The sequence below is a fragment of the Sesamum indicum genome, linkage group LG13 (genome assembly GCF_026168435.1).
Source record: "Sesamum indicum cultivar Baizhima isolate 11 linkage group LG13, ASM2616843v1, whole genome shotgun sequence".
NCBI lineage: Eukaryota > Viridiplantae > Streptophyta > Magnoliopsida > Lamiales > Pedaliaceae > Sesamum > Sesamum indicum.
In genome coordinates this window covers 15,712,823-15,731,702 of record NC_142669.1, presented here as the reverse complement: position 1 = coordinate 15,731,702, position 18,880 = coordinate 15,712,823, and the positions used below count along the sequence as shown (strand labels likewise).

Below are 18,880 nucleotides of genomic sequence, written 5' to 3'. Positions count from 1 at the left end.
ATATTGTAAATTGTGATATTCATTGATGAGATAACCTTGATTTTGTGATTGAAATCCACATACCTCTATTTGTGTGACTTGAAATATCATCCTTGATACATTGAAAATTGTGATTTTCTATGTTAAAAACTTAGTGATATTACTATCAAAACATTCACTGTTGAAATTTGTTTCTCCATTTTTTGTGAATTTTGTTATCAAGAAATCATGCCAAAAATCAGCCTTCTATATTTCTCTTTAAAAATTCATATTTTCTATTAAGAAATTGATTTCTCAATTTTTTTTTAAATGGCCGGTTATTATCTTCAACCTTTCGATGGAAAAAGTGATTTTTTTATTTGGCAACAGAAAATGAAAGAAATTTTCATCCAACAAAAAGTTTTCAAGGTCATAGATGGCAAATATTCTAATAACACTTCTGAAGAAAAAATATTGGAAAATAATGAGTATGCGTATTCTTCGATTATACTGAATTTGTCTGATTCTGTGCTTAGAAAAGTTGGTAAACAAAACTCTGCTAAAGAACTTTGGGAAAAATTAGAAGATTTATACACAGAAACCTCTTTGCCTAGTAAACTCTTTTCGGTTGAAAAGTTCTTTAGGTATAAATTGGACTTGTCTAAAAACATAAAAGATAACCTAGATGATTTCACTAAATTGATACAAGAGATTAAATTGACAGGAGATAAAAAAAATAAAAAAAAAACAAATAACAGTTACTACACAAAACATATATATAAAAAATTCAAACATTATTAAAAGGGGGAGACCAAAAAAGGACCACAAAACTCAAACAAAAGAGACCATAAAATACTCAAAATAGCTAGTGTCTGCAAGAATCAAACTAGACAAATATATTTGAAATATCAAAAGCTTAAAAAGATAAAAGACAAACTGATGGTAACAAGGTGGGGGCAAACCCATATGTTGCACTGCTCTTTTCATCACCATGGTGCTCTAGTGTGTGTATTCCTTTCTTCTATTGTATTTTCAAGCCTAAAATACTGTTTCTTTGATATAATTTTGTTTGAATCTAGGAAGGAAACTAGGGATTTTTAGGCGGAAAGGTTAGGAATTTTTGTGGGGGGAGATTAGGATTTTGGGGGATTGTCTGACGTTTTAGAAGAAGGTTAAGATTAAGAAGGATCAACACACGTGCCTCTCACATGCCTAAGTTTTTCCTCCTTTTCTTAGCCAACAGATCTAACGTGGCATTTAGTCAACAGATCCAAAGAAGATGTCTCAACCCAAACAACTAAAAAAAAATATTCCAGACATAATCCGTGCATTAAATAATATTCTTCACTCTCCATTTCAACATTGTAATAACTCCTTGAAGTTTTTCAATTTCTTCTTTCATACTCTTCACTTTTCTTTGCAAAACCAAGTAATAATACTTTTCCCATAAAAACGTGTAAGTTATTTATTCACCCTACTTCTTCTGCTGTCGATGGAGATGGGCTCCTCAACTACTTGCAAAATTAATTTTGGGCTAAAACAATGTTGGTGTGGACCCTAGCTTCCATTTTTCCTAATAAAGTCATTTTTTTCCCACCAAAATAGACCAACACGCGCACTCACTAACGACCACTTGACTTTTCTATTAAAATTGGATTGAAAAGTTATGTTGAGATACAATGTGATAAACGTTTAACAAATGGGACTAAATTGAAAATAGCCTATTATATAGGACCAAAATTGCAAGTTTTTCTTTATTTTTATTTACTCTATTACCTATATCCATAATTTCTCTTCAATTCTTATATCATTTTCACTGATAATATCGGCACATAATCTTTGAAAAAAATAACTAAATCACCACAAAAGTGTTGATGTTTGAATTTAATTTTTTTATTTGAGGGCGTGCTTAATAATTTTTTTATGAAATTCAATAGTTTAGAATAGATGAACAATTGTGATTTTGATATAAAAAAATTATTAATAAAAAATATTCATGTTCTTGTTTGATGACGCTTTAATATTTGAAAGAGTAGAAGGGGAATTCACTAAGAATTAGCTTTAAATGATTAATAGATTTATTATTCGTTTTCAAGAACATTATACAATCATCCGCAAATGAGAGAATGGGTATATGTGGTCCATTATGAAAAGCCTCCGTTGTATCCAATTTATTATAATGAAAATCTTGACAAATACGCTGAATAGAAGATTCAAGACATAGAATAAAAAGGTACAGCGATAACGGGTCTCTTTATCTTAAATCTTGCAGTGGTTTTCAAGGTGAAGATTTAGTTCCACTAACTAACCGACTAAAGGAAACAGTACCAATGCACGTATAAATTCCGTGTATAAGATTATTTTTAAAAAAAAAAAAAATTAACAGTAAATACAATATAATTCCATTCCAATTTATCATAGGCTTTATCCAAGTCCAACTTAAGGCCCATGTAGTGAAGCCTTTTATTTATTTTTTTCTTTTAAGAATAAATAATAATTCATGTCCCAATAAAATATTATTTGAAATCTATCTCTTTGGCACAAAGGCGTTTTGAAAAAGGGAAATTAAGTTATTGAGCAATGGCCTTATTCTATTAACCAAAATATTGGAAATGATTTTATACGTGACATTACAAATGCTAATTGGTCTATAATGGGTAGCCAATATCGGATTTTTTTTAGGAATAAAAATAATATTGGTCTGATTAAAATGAAAAGACAATATTCTTGTAAAGAAAAATTTCATAATAATTGGTATTAGAGTATTTTTTTTTAAAAATAGGCCAGACGGATTGATAAAAATAGGCATTTAAACCATCTGGCCTAGAAATTTTAATGGCCGAATTCTTTGAACAGAATTTCAAATTTCATCTTCAGTTATTGGTGATTCCTTTAGCGTCAGGAAAGGAATTACACCAAGATATGTTAGCTAAATATTTTACCAAATTGTTTGTTTGTCCATGTGAATATATGACCACAAAAACCAAGGTCAAGCATGTTGCATTAATTTATATATGACTGAAATTTAAGCATTTTCTGCAGAACAAAATTACCTCCTAATGCATTACAATTTCGAGCTATAATTTATTTATACCTCCATTGTCAATTTAATCTCTTATTTATGTATAAAAATGTATGAACGTCACATTTTGTACCCTAACTATACTCCTATTTTACTTTTTGGTACTCCAAATTCCAAAGTCATTATACTCGAAATCAATTTCCATCTTCTCAAATTTCACGTATATTCTAGATCCTGTGTTGAAATTGTAGTGGTTCCTTTTCCATTTTCTTTTGTTTTCTTGAAATTTAAGGATTTCTTATTTAGTTTTTCATTTTTCATTTCAAGTTGACTCATCCATGAAATATTATTTATTCAAACTGTGATATAATCTAATAATAAAGCTTCTTCGACATTTTTTAGCTGCACAGATATCCCCATTGCTCGTGCATCATGCATTTTAGGTTCGTCTTTCCCTACTCAGCTCTAATCCTAACTCAGATTTTGGTTCATATATAAGCCAAAGCTTTTTCATTTGTAATTTAGTTGCATAAATAACATATGTAGTTCTCATATTTATAACGATCAGTATCGTCAAAACTGTTAGTGGTGATTGAGCTCGTATCATGCGACAAATGTTTCTTGGAGTGGACTTCGGGAGATCATCCAATGTTACAAAAATTTTAGTTCGAATCCCACTTATTAAACTAAATCAATCATATTATAAGTATAATTGTACTTATCATATGAAAGGTGTATAATTCAAGAAAAATAACCAATCATATTGCAAGTATAATACACTTACTTTGTAATTGATTTGGTTCAGTCAAACTTGATTCGGGTAAGAATTTTTTGTTAATGCCTTTTAACCGATTTCTCTGCCTTTGAAAATGATGGAAACTAATTTCTCCTCATTCCTCTTTTTTTTTTTTTTTTTTTTGTTAAATTTTCCTCAATTCAACTCTCAAACCTCTTTTGCATATTGATGTCTATGACTACCAAATATGGCTATTTAACAAAATCCCATCTATTTTTCCTCTAAAAAAGGATTGCTAATGGTCAAACTAACGGAAAGTAACTAAGAACAATGATGAAAATGCAAATTTTAGGTACCCAAATTTAGTGATTTGGACAGAAGTATAGCAAAGATATCAAAAGTAAAATTATGTCTATGACATAGAATAGAAGATGTAATAGAATATTTAGATTTTGACAATAATCGATAAATTTAATATATTAATTATAAATATCAAATAGCCACACGACGAAAAAGAGCAAAAAGATGTTGTGAGTTTTACAGAATTATGCGAATCATGAAGCCCCAGTCATCATCTTCTTGAACTCTTCGAAATTAATGCAGCCATCGCCGTCGACGTCGAAGGAGCTGATCATTCCTTCGCAGTCCTTGACGGAGCACTTCTCCCCCAGATTCCGGAGCACCCCGTGCAGCTCGCTCGCCGAGATCCTCCCGTTCTTGTCCTTGTCGTACAAGTCAAACGCATCCTTCAACTCCCTGCCCTCGTCTCCGCCGCCGTAGTGGAAGGCCTTGAACTCATTCAGGTCGATGAATCCGTCGCCGTCTGTGTCCAGCTCCAACATCACGCGCTCCACCTCGTCGGCGGACATTGCGGAGCCCAGGCCGTTGAGCACGGCGCCGAGTTCCGCCGACGAAATCTTTCCATCCCCGTTGGCGTCGAACTTGTTGAAGACTTTCTCAACTTCGTCGTGTTGTTGATTCGAGTCTGAATTTCTCTCCATTACTATAACAGAACTTTGCCGACTGCTATGGGGTGGGGCAGCTTGCGGCTGGGCATTTGAAGGGGAGAAATACACGGTTTCTACGCGTGGAGTGAGAATTCAGTTTCCTATTTTACTTTTTTTTTTATTTATCTCTTAACTTTCTATTGTCCGAACATAAGACATAATGAGTATTTTCTTAACTTTTTTGAACAAGAGAAACCAAAATTTAGGTAGGTAGGTTTCTAGGCAACTAGTCAACAGCTAAACGTGAGACGAGTCCCTTTCGAGCAGCCAGCCAACGGTTTAGTACTCAAATCTTGTCTTGGGGCTTCTTTAATTGCCGAAATTAATACTTTATGATCAAAAAATTATGGTTCAATCCCATCAACATGTGGAAATTAGTGTATTTTGATAATAATTATTTTATATGAGCTACATCCCATCAATGTGTGGGAATTAGTGTGTCTTGATAATAACTATTTTATAATTATAGTTATTGATTAATCATATATGCTTGATATTGTAATTGTGTGTGTATAAATTATTAATGAATGAAATTTATAATACAATTATAACCTTTAAATACTGAGTATGAGTTGAGTGAATGTGTGTCTTAAAAAAATAAAATATGATATAAGAATGAGTAATAAATTTTAGGGATAATTATATTTACAACCCTAATTTATGGTTTATTTATATAATTATCACAATGCTTTGTATAATTACAAAAACTATTCCTGACAGTCAAAAAATAGGTGTAGTTTGTATAATGATACTAATATTTTTAAGGGGTGTATTTATAATTTTTCAAAAAAGTAAGGGATGATTTGTGTAAGTAATATTGACATTTGGTGGGTATATGTGTAATTATCTAAAAAATAGGGATGATTTGTGTAAACAGACCATAGGTCAAGGAGTGTAAATGTAATTATCCCCAAATTTTAATCTGATTTTGATTCGGTTAAGTTGAAATTAATTATATAATAAATATATTTTTATGTATTTGATTTATAATTTAAGAGAAATCATATATAAGTATATAAAAAGTATAATAAAATTTATAACATGTCTCATTTAAATTAATGTGATCAAATTTGATCCGGAAGAATCAGGGAGTAATTTGACTTTGTGAATTTTTAGCTAATTAAATTAGTTGACGGGTCGAATTATGCACTCGACAAGAGTATGTAGGGATATATATTGTCTCTTGACGAATTCTAAAAGAAATTATAAATATAATTTACATCAATATTTTAATAAATTGAACAGTATATTCAATCCAATCGATGCATTAATATAATTAATTATGGATAATAAATTATAAATTATGACAATATACATTAAGTATGACAAATATTCATATAAAATAAGATTACACATATAATAAAATTTAAATTCATAACTTCGAACTTATTTATATGACATGAATAATAATCATTAAACTAAAATATTATTGGTTTAACCAGATTTTAATAAGTGCGGGTTAAAACTATTAAATTATTTTTTCAAATTGAGTATATCGAATTGGTCTATTTGGATTATTTAAGGGTTAGGTGGGCGGATTAAAAAAATTGAACGGCATGTTCTTATATATGTAAGTTTTTCCTTAGATATAATCCAAAAATATAATTAATATCAAAACTTCAATAAATTATCGTTTAGTTGAAATTTTATGGATATATCAATAACATTAAATTTGTTTATAAGGGTATAAAAGAATTTTTATACATAAACTATATAATAATTATGTACACCCTACCATACTATAAAACTCCTGACATTAGTATAAGTATCTCATTTATTATCTTTTACATGCATTCATTATTTATTGGCAAGACCACAAATTACTCTCTCTTTTTGAAAACTCTATAGCTGACCTATTGTCGCTAAAATCAAGGCTGAATCATATGAAAATTAATACACATGTGAAAGCATATATTTAGTCTCACCAAATGCCTTGACATGTTCACGCCCACATAGTGAGTAGGGCTAAAAACTAAATAAACTATTCGATATTCGACTGAAATCGATCAATAAAAGCTAATTTGAATTCGATTTGTTATATTTTACAAATATTTTTGTTCTGAAAGCTTTCGAACTCGATTCGATTAGTACAAAAAATAATAAAATATACTTGAAAATATCGAATTGCTCGAGCTCAATTTATGTTTGAATCAATAAAAGCTCATTTAAGCTTTGATTGTATCAATATACAAACACAATTTTTTTGAATTTCGATATTAATTCAAACAAATTTGAACAATAATATATTCGACTTAATTTGAAATACTTATTGCCTCATCATGAACATGACAACGTTGAATATTAACTACTAAATCATAACTATGGGTGATGTTATATACTTGTACTTAAGGAGATGTAGTGACGTATTTTGAAGGGTTGGGGAAGTTTATCATGTTAGAGTGGAGTGGAAGAAAGGAAAAGCAACTAGGGGTTGTGATCGTCAATGCCATACTGTTGGGAATTTATCCCTTCTGTAAAAGCCCCAAAAATAGAACCTAATCAATTACAAAATTGAGGATTTTTCAGACCCTTAATAATATAAACTATCTTACAAATGAATATTAAAAGAATAATAATAGTACAATCGAATATTAAAATAAAGCAGTAAAACGGCTCAGGGAGCCGAGATCCGACGAGACAAGACACGGCCACAAAGGTCGGGAACCAATCTCACGGTTGCTCCATATTTTCACCAAGAAAAACGTTAGGATCGTCCACAAAGAGCCAACCACTTAAAAATATCGCAAAGATCTCAAAACTCACTCGATTTTTGCTTCTTTTTCTTGTCTATTTTTCTTGGATCAGGGGAAATTTATACCGTAGAAATAGAGTGAGAGGGGGTGATTTTGGGAAGTGATTGCATTTTCAAAATCATTGAAAATGAAGAAAAAGAAAAAACAAAGAACAAGAGAGAGGGAGAGGGTTGCTGTCACGGCCAAGAATGAGAGAGAGAGAGAGAGAGAGAGAGAATTGCAGAAAATAAGAATGAGGGTAGCTTTTAGGGGTTTCTAATGGACTGGGTCGGGTAGGGCTATTGGGTCGGGTTTTTTTACTGGGTTGGATAGTGGGCTGGTTTTTGTTAGTGGGTCTAGCAGATTTGGTGGAAAAAAGAGCCATGCCAGTGAGATATGATGATGGATGTTGAGCTTATCTCAAATTTGGTCGTGGACCATAAAATTATTTAATATATATTGTGGTAGTGTGTGGGCCAGCACAGAGTTCACTTGAAAAGGAATCCATTTTGATTCCTACTTCATATATCATCTTCTTTTTTTTTTAATTTAAACCAGCCAGGGTTACTTCATATATCATCTAATATATTTAATGTATAAAATATGATTTAAATTAATGAACACTTTATATCTATATTTATACAATTATATTAAGCTTAAATTCCTTAAAATTATTTATTTGGTGAGTAAAATCCAGAATTCCGAAATGCCCTCATATTGAATATTTAAAAAGAAAAAAAACGGCATAAAAAGATTAAAAAAAGTAAAAAAATCTCCCCACCAGTGATAAGTCATGACTGCAACAGTTTAGGGTTGAATCTTGAATATGTGCTATATAACTAGCGTGTTGAATGGAGTGTAAATGAGTCGAGCTCGAGCAGAGCTCAAAAATAAAAATATATATAAAAAAATCAAAAATAAAATGAAAAAACTCGTTAGAATAGAGAATATTGAACTCGAGTCGAGCTCAAAATCGAGCCGACTCACAAAACTCGCAAGCAGGCTCGGCTCGTTTGCCACCCTTAGCGTGTTGTTGAAACACACACACACATTTTTTCTCAATGTTTGTATGCTATTAGTTGCCTCTGATTTTTGCAAAGACGAACCTGATGGTTCTAGCCTATGTCCCAACGGAGCTTGGAAGTTCGATGGGCAGCAGACGTTGGAGAGGGTAGAACTTAGCGAACGCCCTGAACAGAGCTGCACTTGCTTTTCTGATATAACATATTTGACAAGAACGTAAGTTAAGAAGCTTTTGGAATTCAACTAGGAAGCCGTAAGTGGAAAATCACATAGGCTTGCACTTGCTTTCCAGATACAAATATGAAAAATTACATGAATTGATCTGTTAACAAGTATTCACACTCCATTTTTTTTTTATGATTCATATGAATAATGTTACATTATTTAATTGAAGAAAATATTTATTATTTTAGAATTTTAAAAAAAATAATTTTAAACAATCATATATTTTTGTTCAATTATCAGCTAATAACCTCTATGATATATGCGTTGACCATATATATATATATATAGATTCCGTTGTTTATTCAAATTTGAGCACTATATAATCCTTTTGTCCATTGAAATATTCTGAAAATGATAAAACAAATGTGTAATCAATTGGTTGTTCGGATTAAATATCACCAACAACAATTTATTAGATGTCGACGTATCGAGAGATTCTGATTCTGTTTTTCATTATTGATGGAGCATCAAATGATGTATGTGTAGTGGATAGTTCTTTGTTGTCAGTTTAATTGTGGAAGTAGAGATTATATGATCATGATGTGAATAAAAAGTTGTTTGTTCAAATGGGTCCAACTTAAAATTTTTTACCCAAGTTCTTGCAAGTGTTGGAAAAGATATTTGTAAAAAATATGTTAGCATTCCGACGATTAAGTCAATAAACAATAAACATGATAATGAATATGAAAAACATAATTGCATAGTAAAATAAGAGCATGTATAAACACGTATAAGAATTTTTTGTGTGCCAATGTCAAAGCAGCGTTACCCTTCGCAAAGCGGTACGAGGCCCATTTATAGCGGATACCTCATCCATTTGAGAGGGGTCTATTAGAATAAGTGACAGAAAAGTTAATAGATTGGTTTTTTGTAATCTATTTAAGCAATTATTTCGTTTGTAATAGCATTGGATTATGAATAAACGAGATAAATTGGCAGATGTCGTCGTTGTGCTTATTTACTTTATGCTTTAATTGTTTCTCGCAACAATCTTCTCAGACAAAATAGAACAATTAGGGTGTTTGAGTTGTGTATTGAATGGTGACTATGAAACTTAATGGAAGAAGGTCAGTAATAAACGGATAATTCTCAAAGAGGGTCTAAGTGGAATTTTGAAAATTTTTTTAAAAAAATGTAATTTCACATTTTTAAAAGGAACCTAAATATAATTAGTACTATTAAATAATAGGAAGCATGTCACATTCAATGCCAGTACAATATAAATTCTAGGGATCATTGCACTTTTGATCCCACAAGATAGACCTCTTCTTATTTTTTATCCCGAACTTTACGGGGTCAACACTTTAGACCTCAAAACCCTAATTCTTTACTGGTGTTAGTCCCAAGACGTTAATTTTTACGAAAACAGCATATGAATAGTCATGTCGTTCCCTAACTATATTTTGAGCCAAAAAAAATGTTGTTGATGTTGGTTGATGAATTTTGGAGGGAAATCTGGCCCCAAAAAAACCTTACCCTCCCTCTTGCCAATATATACATCCACAAATTCACCAATTAAGGTAGAAAAAATCTACTACAAAAATTTGTATTTTTTTCCCTCTGTACTAAAAATCGAGCTACTAAAAATATGTCACAATCCTCTCAAAATACTCCCAATATTGAATGCTATTGTCGTAAAGGTGCTCATTTGAAGACCTCTTGGACAATGTGAATAGCAAATGGTTGTCAACCAAATATGAAGGTGCTTTCAGAATAGATCCTAAAAGAAATGTGAAGAGTTTCAGAAATAATGTAATTAAAGAACTTAGTGTCATGTATCAAAAAATCAAGAACATAGAGCAAATAAAAAACAATTGAAAAAATTGAAGGCAAAGCTGAAGATCAATTTGATATTTTGTGGGACTATGCATCAGAATTAAGAAGCAGTAATCCTGAGTCCACAGTAATGATGGTAATGATAGATTGGGATGATGGTATTGGTAGAGAAAGTTTTCTAAATTCTATGTGTGCTTTGATGCTTTGAAGCAAAGGTTTTTATTTGGCTGTAGACCTGTGATAGTGGTGATGGGTGTTATCTAAAGGGTACCTATGGAGTTGTTCTGCTAATAGCAGTTTCTATTGACCCAAATAATAACTTTTACACTTTGGCTCATGTTGTGCTTTCTGGAGATACTAGGAAAACATACCAATGGTTTTTGGAATTGTTAAAGGATGATTTGCATATTATGAGGGATGACACATACACTTTTATGAGTGACAAGCAAAAAGGATTGATTCTTGCATTTGAGTGTGTGTTCCTTGGCAAAGATAATAGATTCTGTATGAGGTACTTACATGTCAACATGAAAACTGTTGGATTTAGAGGGTTAACTTTCAAGAAAGGGTTGTCAAATGCTGCAAAAGCAACAATAGTGAATGAATTTAATTTCAAAATAGAGGAATTGGCTAAATTAGATCCCAAAGTGGTTGAGTGGCTGAGTGAAAAGGCTCCAGCACATCGGAGCATGGCTCATTTTAATTATTTTCCAAAGTATGATATATTGTTAAACAAAATGTTGCACTTACTGCAAGACTTTTGGGGGATGTTTTGGCACATTTTGATTTTGTAAAGTGGTAGTATTTGGTAAGTTTTAAGCATGTAAAGTTGCACTTTACAACATATTTCAGTAATGATCAAAATCAATTCATTTGAGTATATTTTCTGTTTTTTTGCAATTCAATGCTTGTGCGATTCTAGTTTCTATTTTTATTGCTTCAAGACTTATGCTTACACATTTAAACACAACATAAACTAAATTTACTTACAAAAAAGACATCCATTATTCTTTTGACACATAATTAACCATTACGAAAAGGTCATCTAGTAATATATAAAAACATCAAATAATACATAATAATATAATTGTTCAAACTACCAACATACATAACAACAGAAAAAAAAAATCTGATCATTACAGAAATCAAAATTCGATTACTTCGACGCAATTGTCGAATTTTTTCTTCTTGCAAATTCAGTCGGCGCAACAATCCAGGAATTACTACTGTAGCTCTTACGCACATTGATGGATCAAATCACATAAAAACATCCACATCCACATCCACCTCTACCTCTCCTCGAAGAAACTATAAAACCTTCTACCCGGATTGTCACTTGTCCATGAGATCTTCAAATGAGCAGTTTTGCCATAATAGCATTCAATATTTGAAGCATTTTGAGATATTTGTGACATCTTTTGGTCTATTTCTCTCAAGATTAAGGTGAAAATAGTGCTTGTAGGTTATTTACATATATAAATAACAAAAAAATATTTTTTCGCCCCTTTTTTTTCCTCCAAAAAACTGAACACAAGCTTGATCTTCTATTTTTATTTTTTGCTAGCTACCAGTTGACTAACGGCACGTAACTTGTCACGTGCCGTTTTCGCTAATTGTTAACAGAACATGAGCACTTCTGTTAAAAAAAAATAGGATTTTGGACCAAAAATGTTAAACACGTGAAGCTCGAAACCAAAAGTAAGAAGAACCCTATCTAGTGGAACCAAAAATGAGATTCTGCCCGCTAAGAAATAACACTTGATATCCCATATTATGCCCAAAGCAAGGGTCAAAAACCATAGCATCCACTAAACCAAATTGTGCTAATAAGGACAAGCAAAATAGGTCCTGAAACAACTCAAAGGCTTGCAACCAAACTGCCAAAAACATGGGATTGCGCTCCTAATAGTATGTGTCAAGACAAAATAATTATAGCAAAACCAAAAAGTGTTTATCCATCCAAAACTACTGCTGCACTTAATTACACCCAAAACCCTCATTTTTTCTTCACCCAAAACCCTCACTTTTCTTCACCACTTTGTTCTTTTTTGTTACGGCAACTACTGCACTTAAGTTTGTCATGATGACAAATTTCTTCCCTCATTTTCTGTTGGCTCAAAAAACGGTCAGCTAATGGCATGCTATTCACGTGCTGCTTCCGTTAAAAACTAATGCGCCCAACTAACGCCATCAAAAATTAAGGTTTTGAGGTCTAAAGTGTCGATCTCATAAAGTTTGGGACCAAAAATGGGAAGAGGATATGGGACCAAAAGTACAATTATCCCTAAATTCTATAAGTGATATAATTTTATCCCTATATTTGGTTTATGCAAGTAAAATGCATCTTCATTTATTTAGCACCAACCACAATTGTAGACGTATAAAAAATATTAAATTCTTTTCTTCTAATAGCTTAAGTGTTTTCAAAATTGTTTTCTTCTACTTTTATGCTTCTCCACTCACTAATGCCTTAATCTTTTTTTTTTATAATTAACTTGTTCAACAAAATATTGTTAATAGACAATGAGCTTGCTTCATAGGTAAAATTAAGTCCTCACAAAACTTTAATAAAATATTGTGGTTCGAGTATGAATAATATATCTTTTGTTAATAGTATATTTTTTATTTATTTATCCCGTTTGAATGTAAAGATTGATTTGAATTTTTAATGTATTGAATTAATTTTTGAATTTAGACATTAAATGAGGTAATAAATTGCATATTATAAAATATTAAAAAAAATGTCAATAATTAATGCCCACGTTATCGTGCATTATTTGAACATGACAGCATTGTACTATTTCCAGGAACATGGATCACTTCACATGCCCACTAAATACATAAATCAAACAAACACGGACAAATACAGTCTACTATGATTCAGCCAAATTACAACAGCGAAAGTCAATCTACACTTGTTCAAATTAAATCCTCTGCACTCTTTTAACTTGGCAAAAAATAATCGATGCCATTCTTCCATGTTATGGAAAAAAATGCAGAGCTATACAATCACAACAGCTATCAGTTCTATACAAAAATCAAACACTGTTAAATTCTAAGGTTAATGTTTCATTTCTTGGAAAAAAGACCTACAACAAAGAGCTCGACCGGAAAAACAATCGAAATCTATGCAATGAAAAAGCCCGAGGATAACCAATAACCGAGGCAGAAGATTTCAAAAGTTACAGTGGTGTCACCGGGAGTACAGGTAATCGTCGTCCTCAAGCTCAACTCCCAGCATGGCCAATGCAAAGTGGCTCTTCATCTCGCTCTTTGTTCGTTGCAACTGAGGGTAACATTCAATCACAGTGCTGTTTGCTGGCAAGATAACCTTCTTTCTGCTTAAGCCTCTGGTCTCATCTCCTCTCAGTATCCTGATGATCTCGCTCATCTCGGGCCTGCGGGACTCCTCGTTGTTTATGCAGGCAGTTGCTGCTCGAACCATACGGGTTACCTGAGTTGAGTTCTTTGGGTGGAATTTTAGACGTGGATCAAGCAGTTTTTCCAGGCCTCCTTGTTGTAGTAGTGGCTTTGCCTGGAAAGAACAAGAATGAAAGTTTGTGTTTAAGACTCGATTTTTGTCTAAAAGTAAATGTGGTATTAACAAGAAAGTCTAGCTCCAACCGGTTCAACATAGGCCAAGCCAATCAAATGGCCAATGAATCACAGTTGCAATGTGATTGATGAGAAGTATAAGGAGAGCATCATTCATATGAATTTTACTGGTATAATAGCACTTGACATGTTAGTACTTCATTCTGATCAGACCTGATCTGGAAAGAATTAATCTAATATAGACAACCAGGGGCTTTCAGCATCGTACTATATTGTCTGCTTAAAAATAGTCGGGACTGATCCATTCACTTAATACTCAGGTTCGAAGACTAACATCCGCACAGGTCCTAGTGACTGCTAGGTAGAAAAACTGCTGAGCTAACCAAGTTCCCTATTTCTAACTGGCGTCTTAAGAAATTTAGTTGCGAGGAAATTTATATTATCTATAGAGAAAAAGAGTCACTGATTTGGATTATTAGCGAAGTTACCCGCTGCTCGATGAGTTAACATATACAATTCGAAATTAATGATCTTCAGTTGGAACAGAGTGAGTAAGGCTTAATATACCACGGAATGTGAAATCAGGACGAATTGAGCTGCAGAAGGAGAAACGAATTAGAAGGAAATGAGGCAGAAATTAAAGCAGTGACCTACCCACAAAACCAGATTTTCTTCTCCTGGTCCTCTTTTTGACTCAATTGGCTTCCTGCCGGTTATTAGTTCCAAGAGCACGACCCCGAAGGCATAAACATCAGTTTTATCGGATACTTTACCGTGCTGGAAATATTCAGGAGCCAAGTACCTGTAAGATTCAAACAAACCAGAAAAGAACAATCTTGGTTAATTCTTGAACAAAAACACATGGTACTATATGATTCTTGCACATAAAAGTTAAAGAGATCATACCCAAATGTGCCTTTAACAGTCTTGCAAAGGAATGGAATTGATGGTGCAGGAGTCCATGATGCTAATCCGAAGTCACATAACTGTACAAATAACCACATAAATAAATACTGCATAAAGCCAATGCATCTATAGGAAATTTTGTTGAAATTGCACGAGAAAATCTTGTTCTTTTCCTCACCTTGGGTGTCTTTTTTGAAGAAAGAAGGATGTTTGAGGGCTTAATGTCCCTATGAACAACGCATCTTTCCGTTCCGTTATGCAAATACTCAATTGCCTCGGCAATTCCCAAGGCAACCTTATACCGGGCCGACCAAGGAAGTGCAGGGCCACCCTTCACTCCCCTCTTCTTCTCTGCACATGAACATTCATCTTAGGCTACTAAAAACTTCATAAATCACTGAATCATGCCTCTACAGTAGATGTCAAGAATGAAACGGACTAATACCGTGCAAGAATCGCTCTAGGCTTCCACCGGAAACATACTTGTAGACCAAAAACAAGCCCTCCTCAGCATCAATGCAAAATCCCACCAGGGGAACGATGTGCCGATTATGCAGAGAACTAGCAATCATCAATTCCCTACAAAACGCCTTTGATGATTCCTTGTCTTCTTTATCCAACCTCTTAATTGCCACTGCAGTTCTTCGAAATCCCACTCTTCCTCTAAACACACAGCTCAATGCTCCTCTTCCCAAAACTCTACCTACTCATTGCAACACAATCATACACAGAGAAAATCGAGACCAAATACCCACACACACAAGACTCGATTTTCATGCAAAATTTCAGAAGAATTAATAGAAACCGTATGATAAGAGTACCTTTAGAGAAATTTCTTGTGGCAGAGAAAATTTCTGAGTAGCTGAACCGAATCAAAGAGTGTGCAACAGGAGAAATACTCCTCTCCAGTGATTCAATTCTCCTCCATTTCAGCTCTTTAGACTTAGAATCAGTCAAGAAACCATTGTCCAAATTCACCATCAAGACAGTAGCAGAAGAACAGCTGCTTTTTACGGCCATCGACTCGAGCTCAACTTGAGAGCACAAACTGAACCTGAAAGAAGAGTGAACCGAGTGTGGCTCCTCCGCGCCACAGCCACCAGACTCGGCCAGCAGCCAGGCCTTATTGTGCTCCAAATTGTGGCCACCGCAGTTACCCTCCTTCTCCTCATTCTTGCCGGAGCTCCGGCGCCGGCGGTGGGGAATGACGCAACCCAAACCAAAATCCCAGATCATTTTGTACAGTAAAGACTTGAACTTTACTTCGAAATCATCAAATTCATAGTTCTCACAGTACTCATGATCATCAGTAGGGCCTAGAGCTGGCGCTTTGGAGGAAAACGAGGCGTGGAGAGGCTCTATAGAGTTGGTGCAACTATTTCTTGAAAACCCCATTCTTGATATGATTATGAATCACCAAAAGCGAACACACAGAAACCCAGATACCAAAAGGCAAGAAAGCATAAAGAAAAGGTGAAAAAAGAGAAAAAGTTGAAGCAACTTTGCTTGAAAGCAGAGGAGAGAATTCACTCCTCAAGAGTGAAAAGATAAAAAAGGAGAGAGAGTCTTGGGAAAATGGATGCCGAATTGCATAAACAAATACTTTTATGCACGAAAACGAAAAACCCGTCTGGAAATCAGTGATTATATTAATGGGAGAAGGTGAGAGATGGTCCCAAGAATCAAAACAAGACCCACCCAGATCAGTGAATTAGATGACAAGTAGGCTACTGTGTCAATGACATTATACTAAGAGCAAGAAAAGTGTGAAATGATGAAGAAAATTGGAAATGGGAGTTGGGGGGTGGGGTGGGGGGGGAGGGGGAGGTTGAGATTGTTGGTGGACAAAGACGACAAGAACCCACAAGAATACTGCAATTCTTGCATAGAAAATGAGAAGCAGACAATAAAAAAGTGGGGAGTAGGAGGGACAAAGGGGGGGAGGAGATGCTTGTGGCTCACTGATTGCTTGAAATTAATGGAGTTCACATTATCTGGACAAGATTATAGTATGGGTGGTGATGGAAAAGGGGAGTTCTGGGGTTTTTAATGAGGATCTTGGTATGATTAAAGAATAATTCAATGCAGCAAGAACCAGAACAAAGATGATGTAATGATGCTAGTTTGGTGACCATCCAATTCCATTACTTGCCAATTTCTCATCCCCTAACAACCATTCTTGACAGAAGAGATGGGCTCTCCTTGCCATTTTTTGGCTCATTCTGGCCTTTGTTCTACTGCCTATTGTTTATGGAAATGGATTTTCAATTTCAAATCCGTACGTATTTTCTATTTTATTTAATTTATATATATATAATGTGTAGGACAAATTTTCTTAAATAACATCTATATATTAAATGGAATAGAAAATACGATGAAACATGTAATAAAAAAAATCCAATACGGTGTTTATGGGTTTGCCCTTCCCATTTTGGCAACTCTTGCTACTATTGATGTTGTGTTTGGTTAACTTATTTAAAATACATTGTAACTTTCATGCATCTCACAAATATTTTTTTAGTTTATAAGATATTAAGTGTTTTTTTAAAAATAAGTTCTTAACGGATAAAGATGAAATTAAATCATGAAGGATATGAAATGTTAATAATAATAATTTTGTAATTAATAAAATCAAAGTTGAAAGTTTGTCAAAACTTTAAAAATAAGTTACTTATTTTTTTCTAAACTCGTTTATAAGCTCCCATCATCTTATTTTCTAATCTTGCAAGCTCTTTCATTAAAAAATTTACGAAACACGTTTATAAATTTTAGAACATCTTTTAAAATATATTAAAATGTTTATAAACTCGTCCAAACAGGTTCGTTAAACGAAATTTGCTACTTTCTTGAATATTTTTATGATGATCCATTATTGGTGTGAAGTGTTGAAACTAAGATTATGTGGATGCAATTGAAGCCAAAGTGTGAGTAAATTGTAGCAAGTAGCATGAGAGACAGAGACAAAACTAAGGATCACTCCACCTACTCAATCTCAGTTATCCCTTTGTAGAAAGTTTATAAACTCATCAAAACACCTCCTAATTCTACCTTTGAGCCACACCACACCACAAATTCAAGATTCTTGTGCAACATTTCATATTATAGTATTTTGGCCAAAGCCCTAAATTACATCAGTACTGGATCATAAATTTTGGAAATGCATTCTATCACAACTTTTATGTATAAAAAAAATAATATCATAAAATTCAATGATTTTTTTGAAAATATTACAAATGCTATTTAAAAATATATATCTTTTATTACCAAAATATTTATACAAGAAAAATATCGTAGTAAAAGGTTGTTATTAACTGCAAAAGAAAATTTGTAGCAAAAAAAATTAAAAGGAAGTTGTTAGTTTTTGCCACAATTTTTCGTATCCAAATTGAAGTTGAGATAAAAGTTAATTTTTCGGTAGCAAATACTCTTTTGCTACGAATTTTGATCGTAGTGAAGAATTGTATAAGCCCCGTATTTTCTACCAACAAAACGAATAGTGAGTTCGTAATAGAAGAGTTTTTGCTACAGATTTCGACATTTGCTACAATTATAACCTAAAGCCTTTTTTTCTTTTTCGTATTGAAACATCACGATTTTTTGTACAAAAATATCGCGAAACATCATGCTTTAAACACGTTTAGTTTTATTTGTCTTTAATTAAAAAAATATATTATTCCAAATACATTAATATCATTCAGTCTTATTTTTTTCGTAAAAAAAACTGGCATAAAAAGTATCATTAGAAATATATTTTCATTTTCTCATATGAAAAACAAAACCTCACTTGAAAATGAATGTGACCCATTACATTATCGACATATTTAAATTCAGATACTGATTTAATACATCAATAATGGAAATCAACAAATACGTTCAAAAGAGACAGAAAAATAACAAATTACTATAGAAGTAAACATATATCCACATTCGTGAGACTCGA

General features: G+C 33.0%; 2 protein-coding genes across 2 annotated transcripts; both read right to left on the bottom strand.

The window, feature by feature from the left end:
- Positions 1–4,166: 4,166 nt before the first annotated feature.
- Positions 4,167–4,792, bottom strand: LOC105158542 (putative calcium-binding protein CML18). The gene has a single exon (XM_011075325.3). It carries the CDS (start codon positions 4,715–4,717, stop codon positions 4,271–4,273), a length of 447 nt encoding a protein of 148 aa, XP_011073627.1. The 5' UTR covers positions 4,718–4,792; the 3' UTR covers positions 4,167–4,270.
- Positions 4,793–13,279: 8,487 nt separating this feature from the next.
- On the bottom strand, positions 13,280–17,077 carry LOC105158541 (pto-interacting protein 1). The gene is made up of 6 exons (XM_011075324.3): positions 15,762–17,077; positions 15,386–15,643; positions 15,119–15,291; positions 14,941–15,020; positions 14,689–14,836; positions 13,280–14,014 (listed from the first exon to the last, which is right to left on the bottom strand). Exons 1-6 carry the CDS (start codon positions 16,333–16,335, stop codon positions 13,673–13,675), a joined length of 1,575 nt encoding a protein of 524 aa, XP_011073626.1. The 5' UTR covers positions 16,336–17,077; the 3' UTR covers positions 13,280–13,672.
- Between the last annotated feature and the right edge of the window lie 1,803 nt (positions 17,078–18,880).

Bases quoted from the DNA above. Each gene is read 5' to 3' on its own strand.
- LOC105158542 (XM_011075325.3), bottom strand. From the start codon at position 4,717: ATGGAGAGAAATTCAGACTCGAATCAACAACACGACGAAGTTGAGAAA.
- LOC105158541 (XM_011075324.3), bottom strand. From the start codon at position 16,335: ATGGGGTTTTCAAGAAATAGTTGCACCAACTCTATAGAGCCTCTCCAC. The intron at 15,021-15,118 runs GTGAGGAAAAGA...TTATTTGTACAG, and splicing joins CTTCAAAAAAGACACCCAAG to TTATGTGACTTCGGATTAGC. The intron at 14,015-14,688 runs GTAGGTCACTGC...TGTTCTTTCCAG, and splicing joins AAGAAAATCTGGTTTTGTGG to GCAAAGCCACTACTACAACA.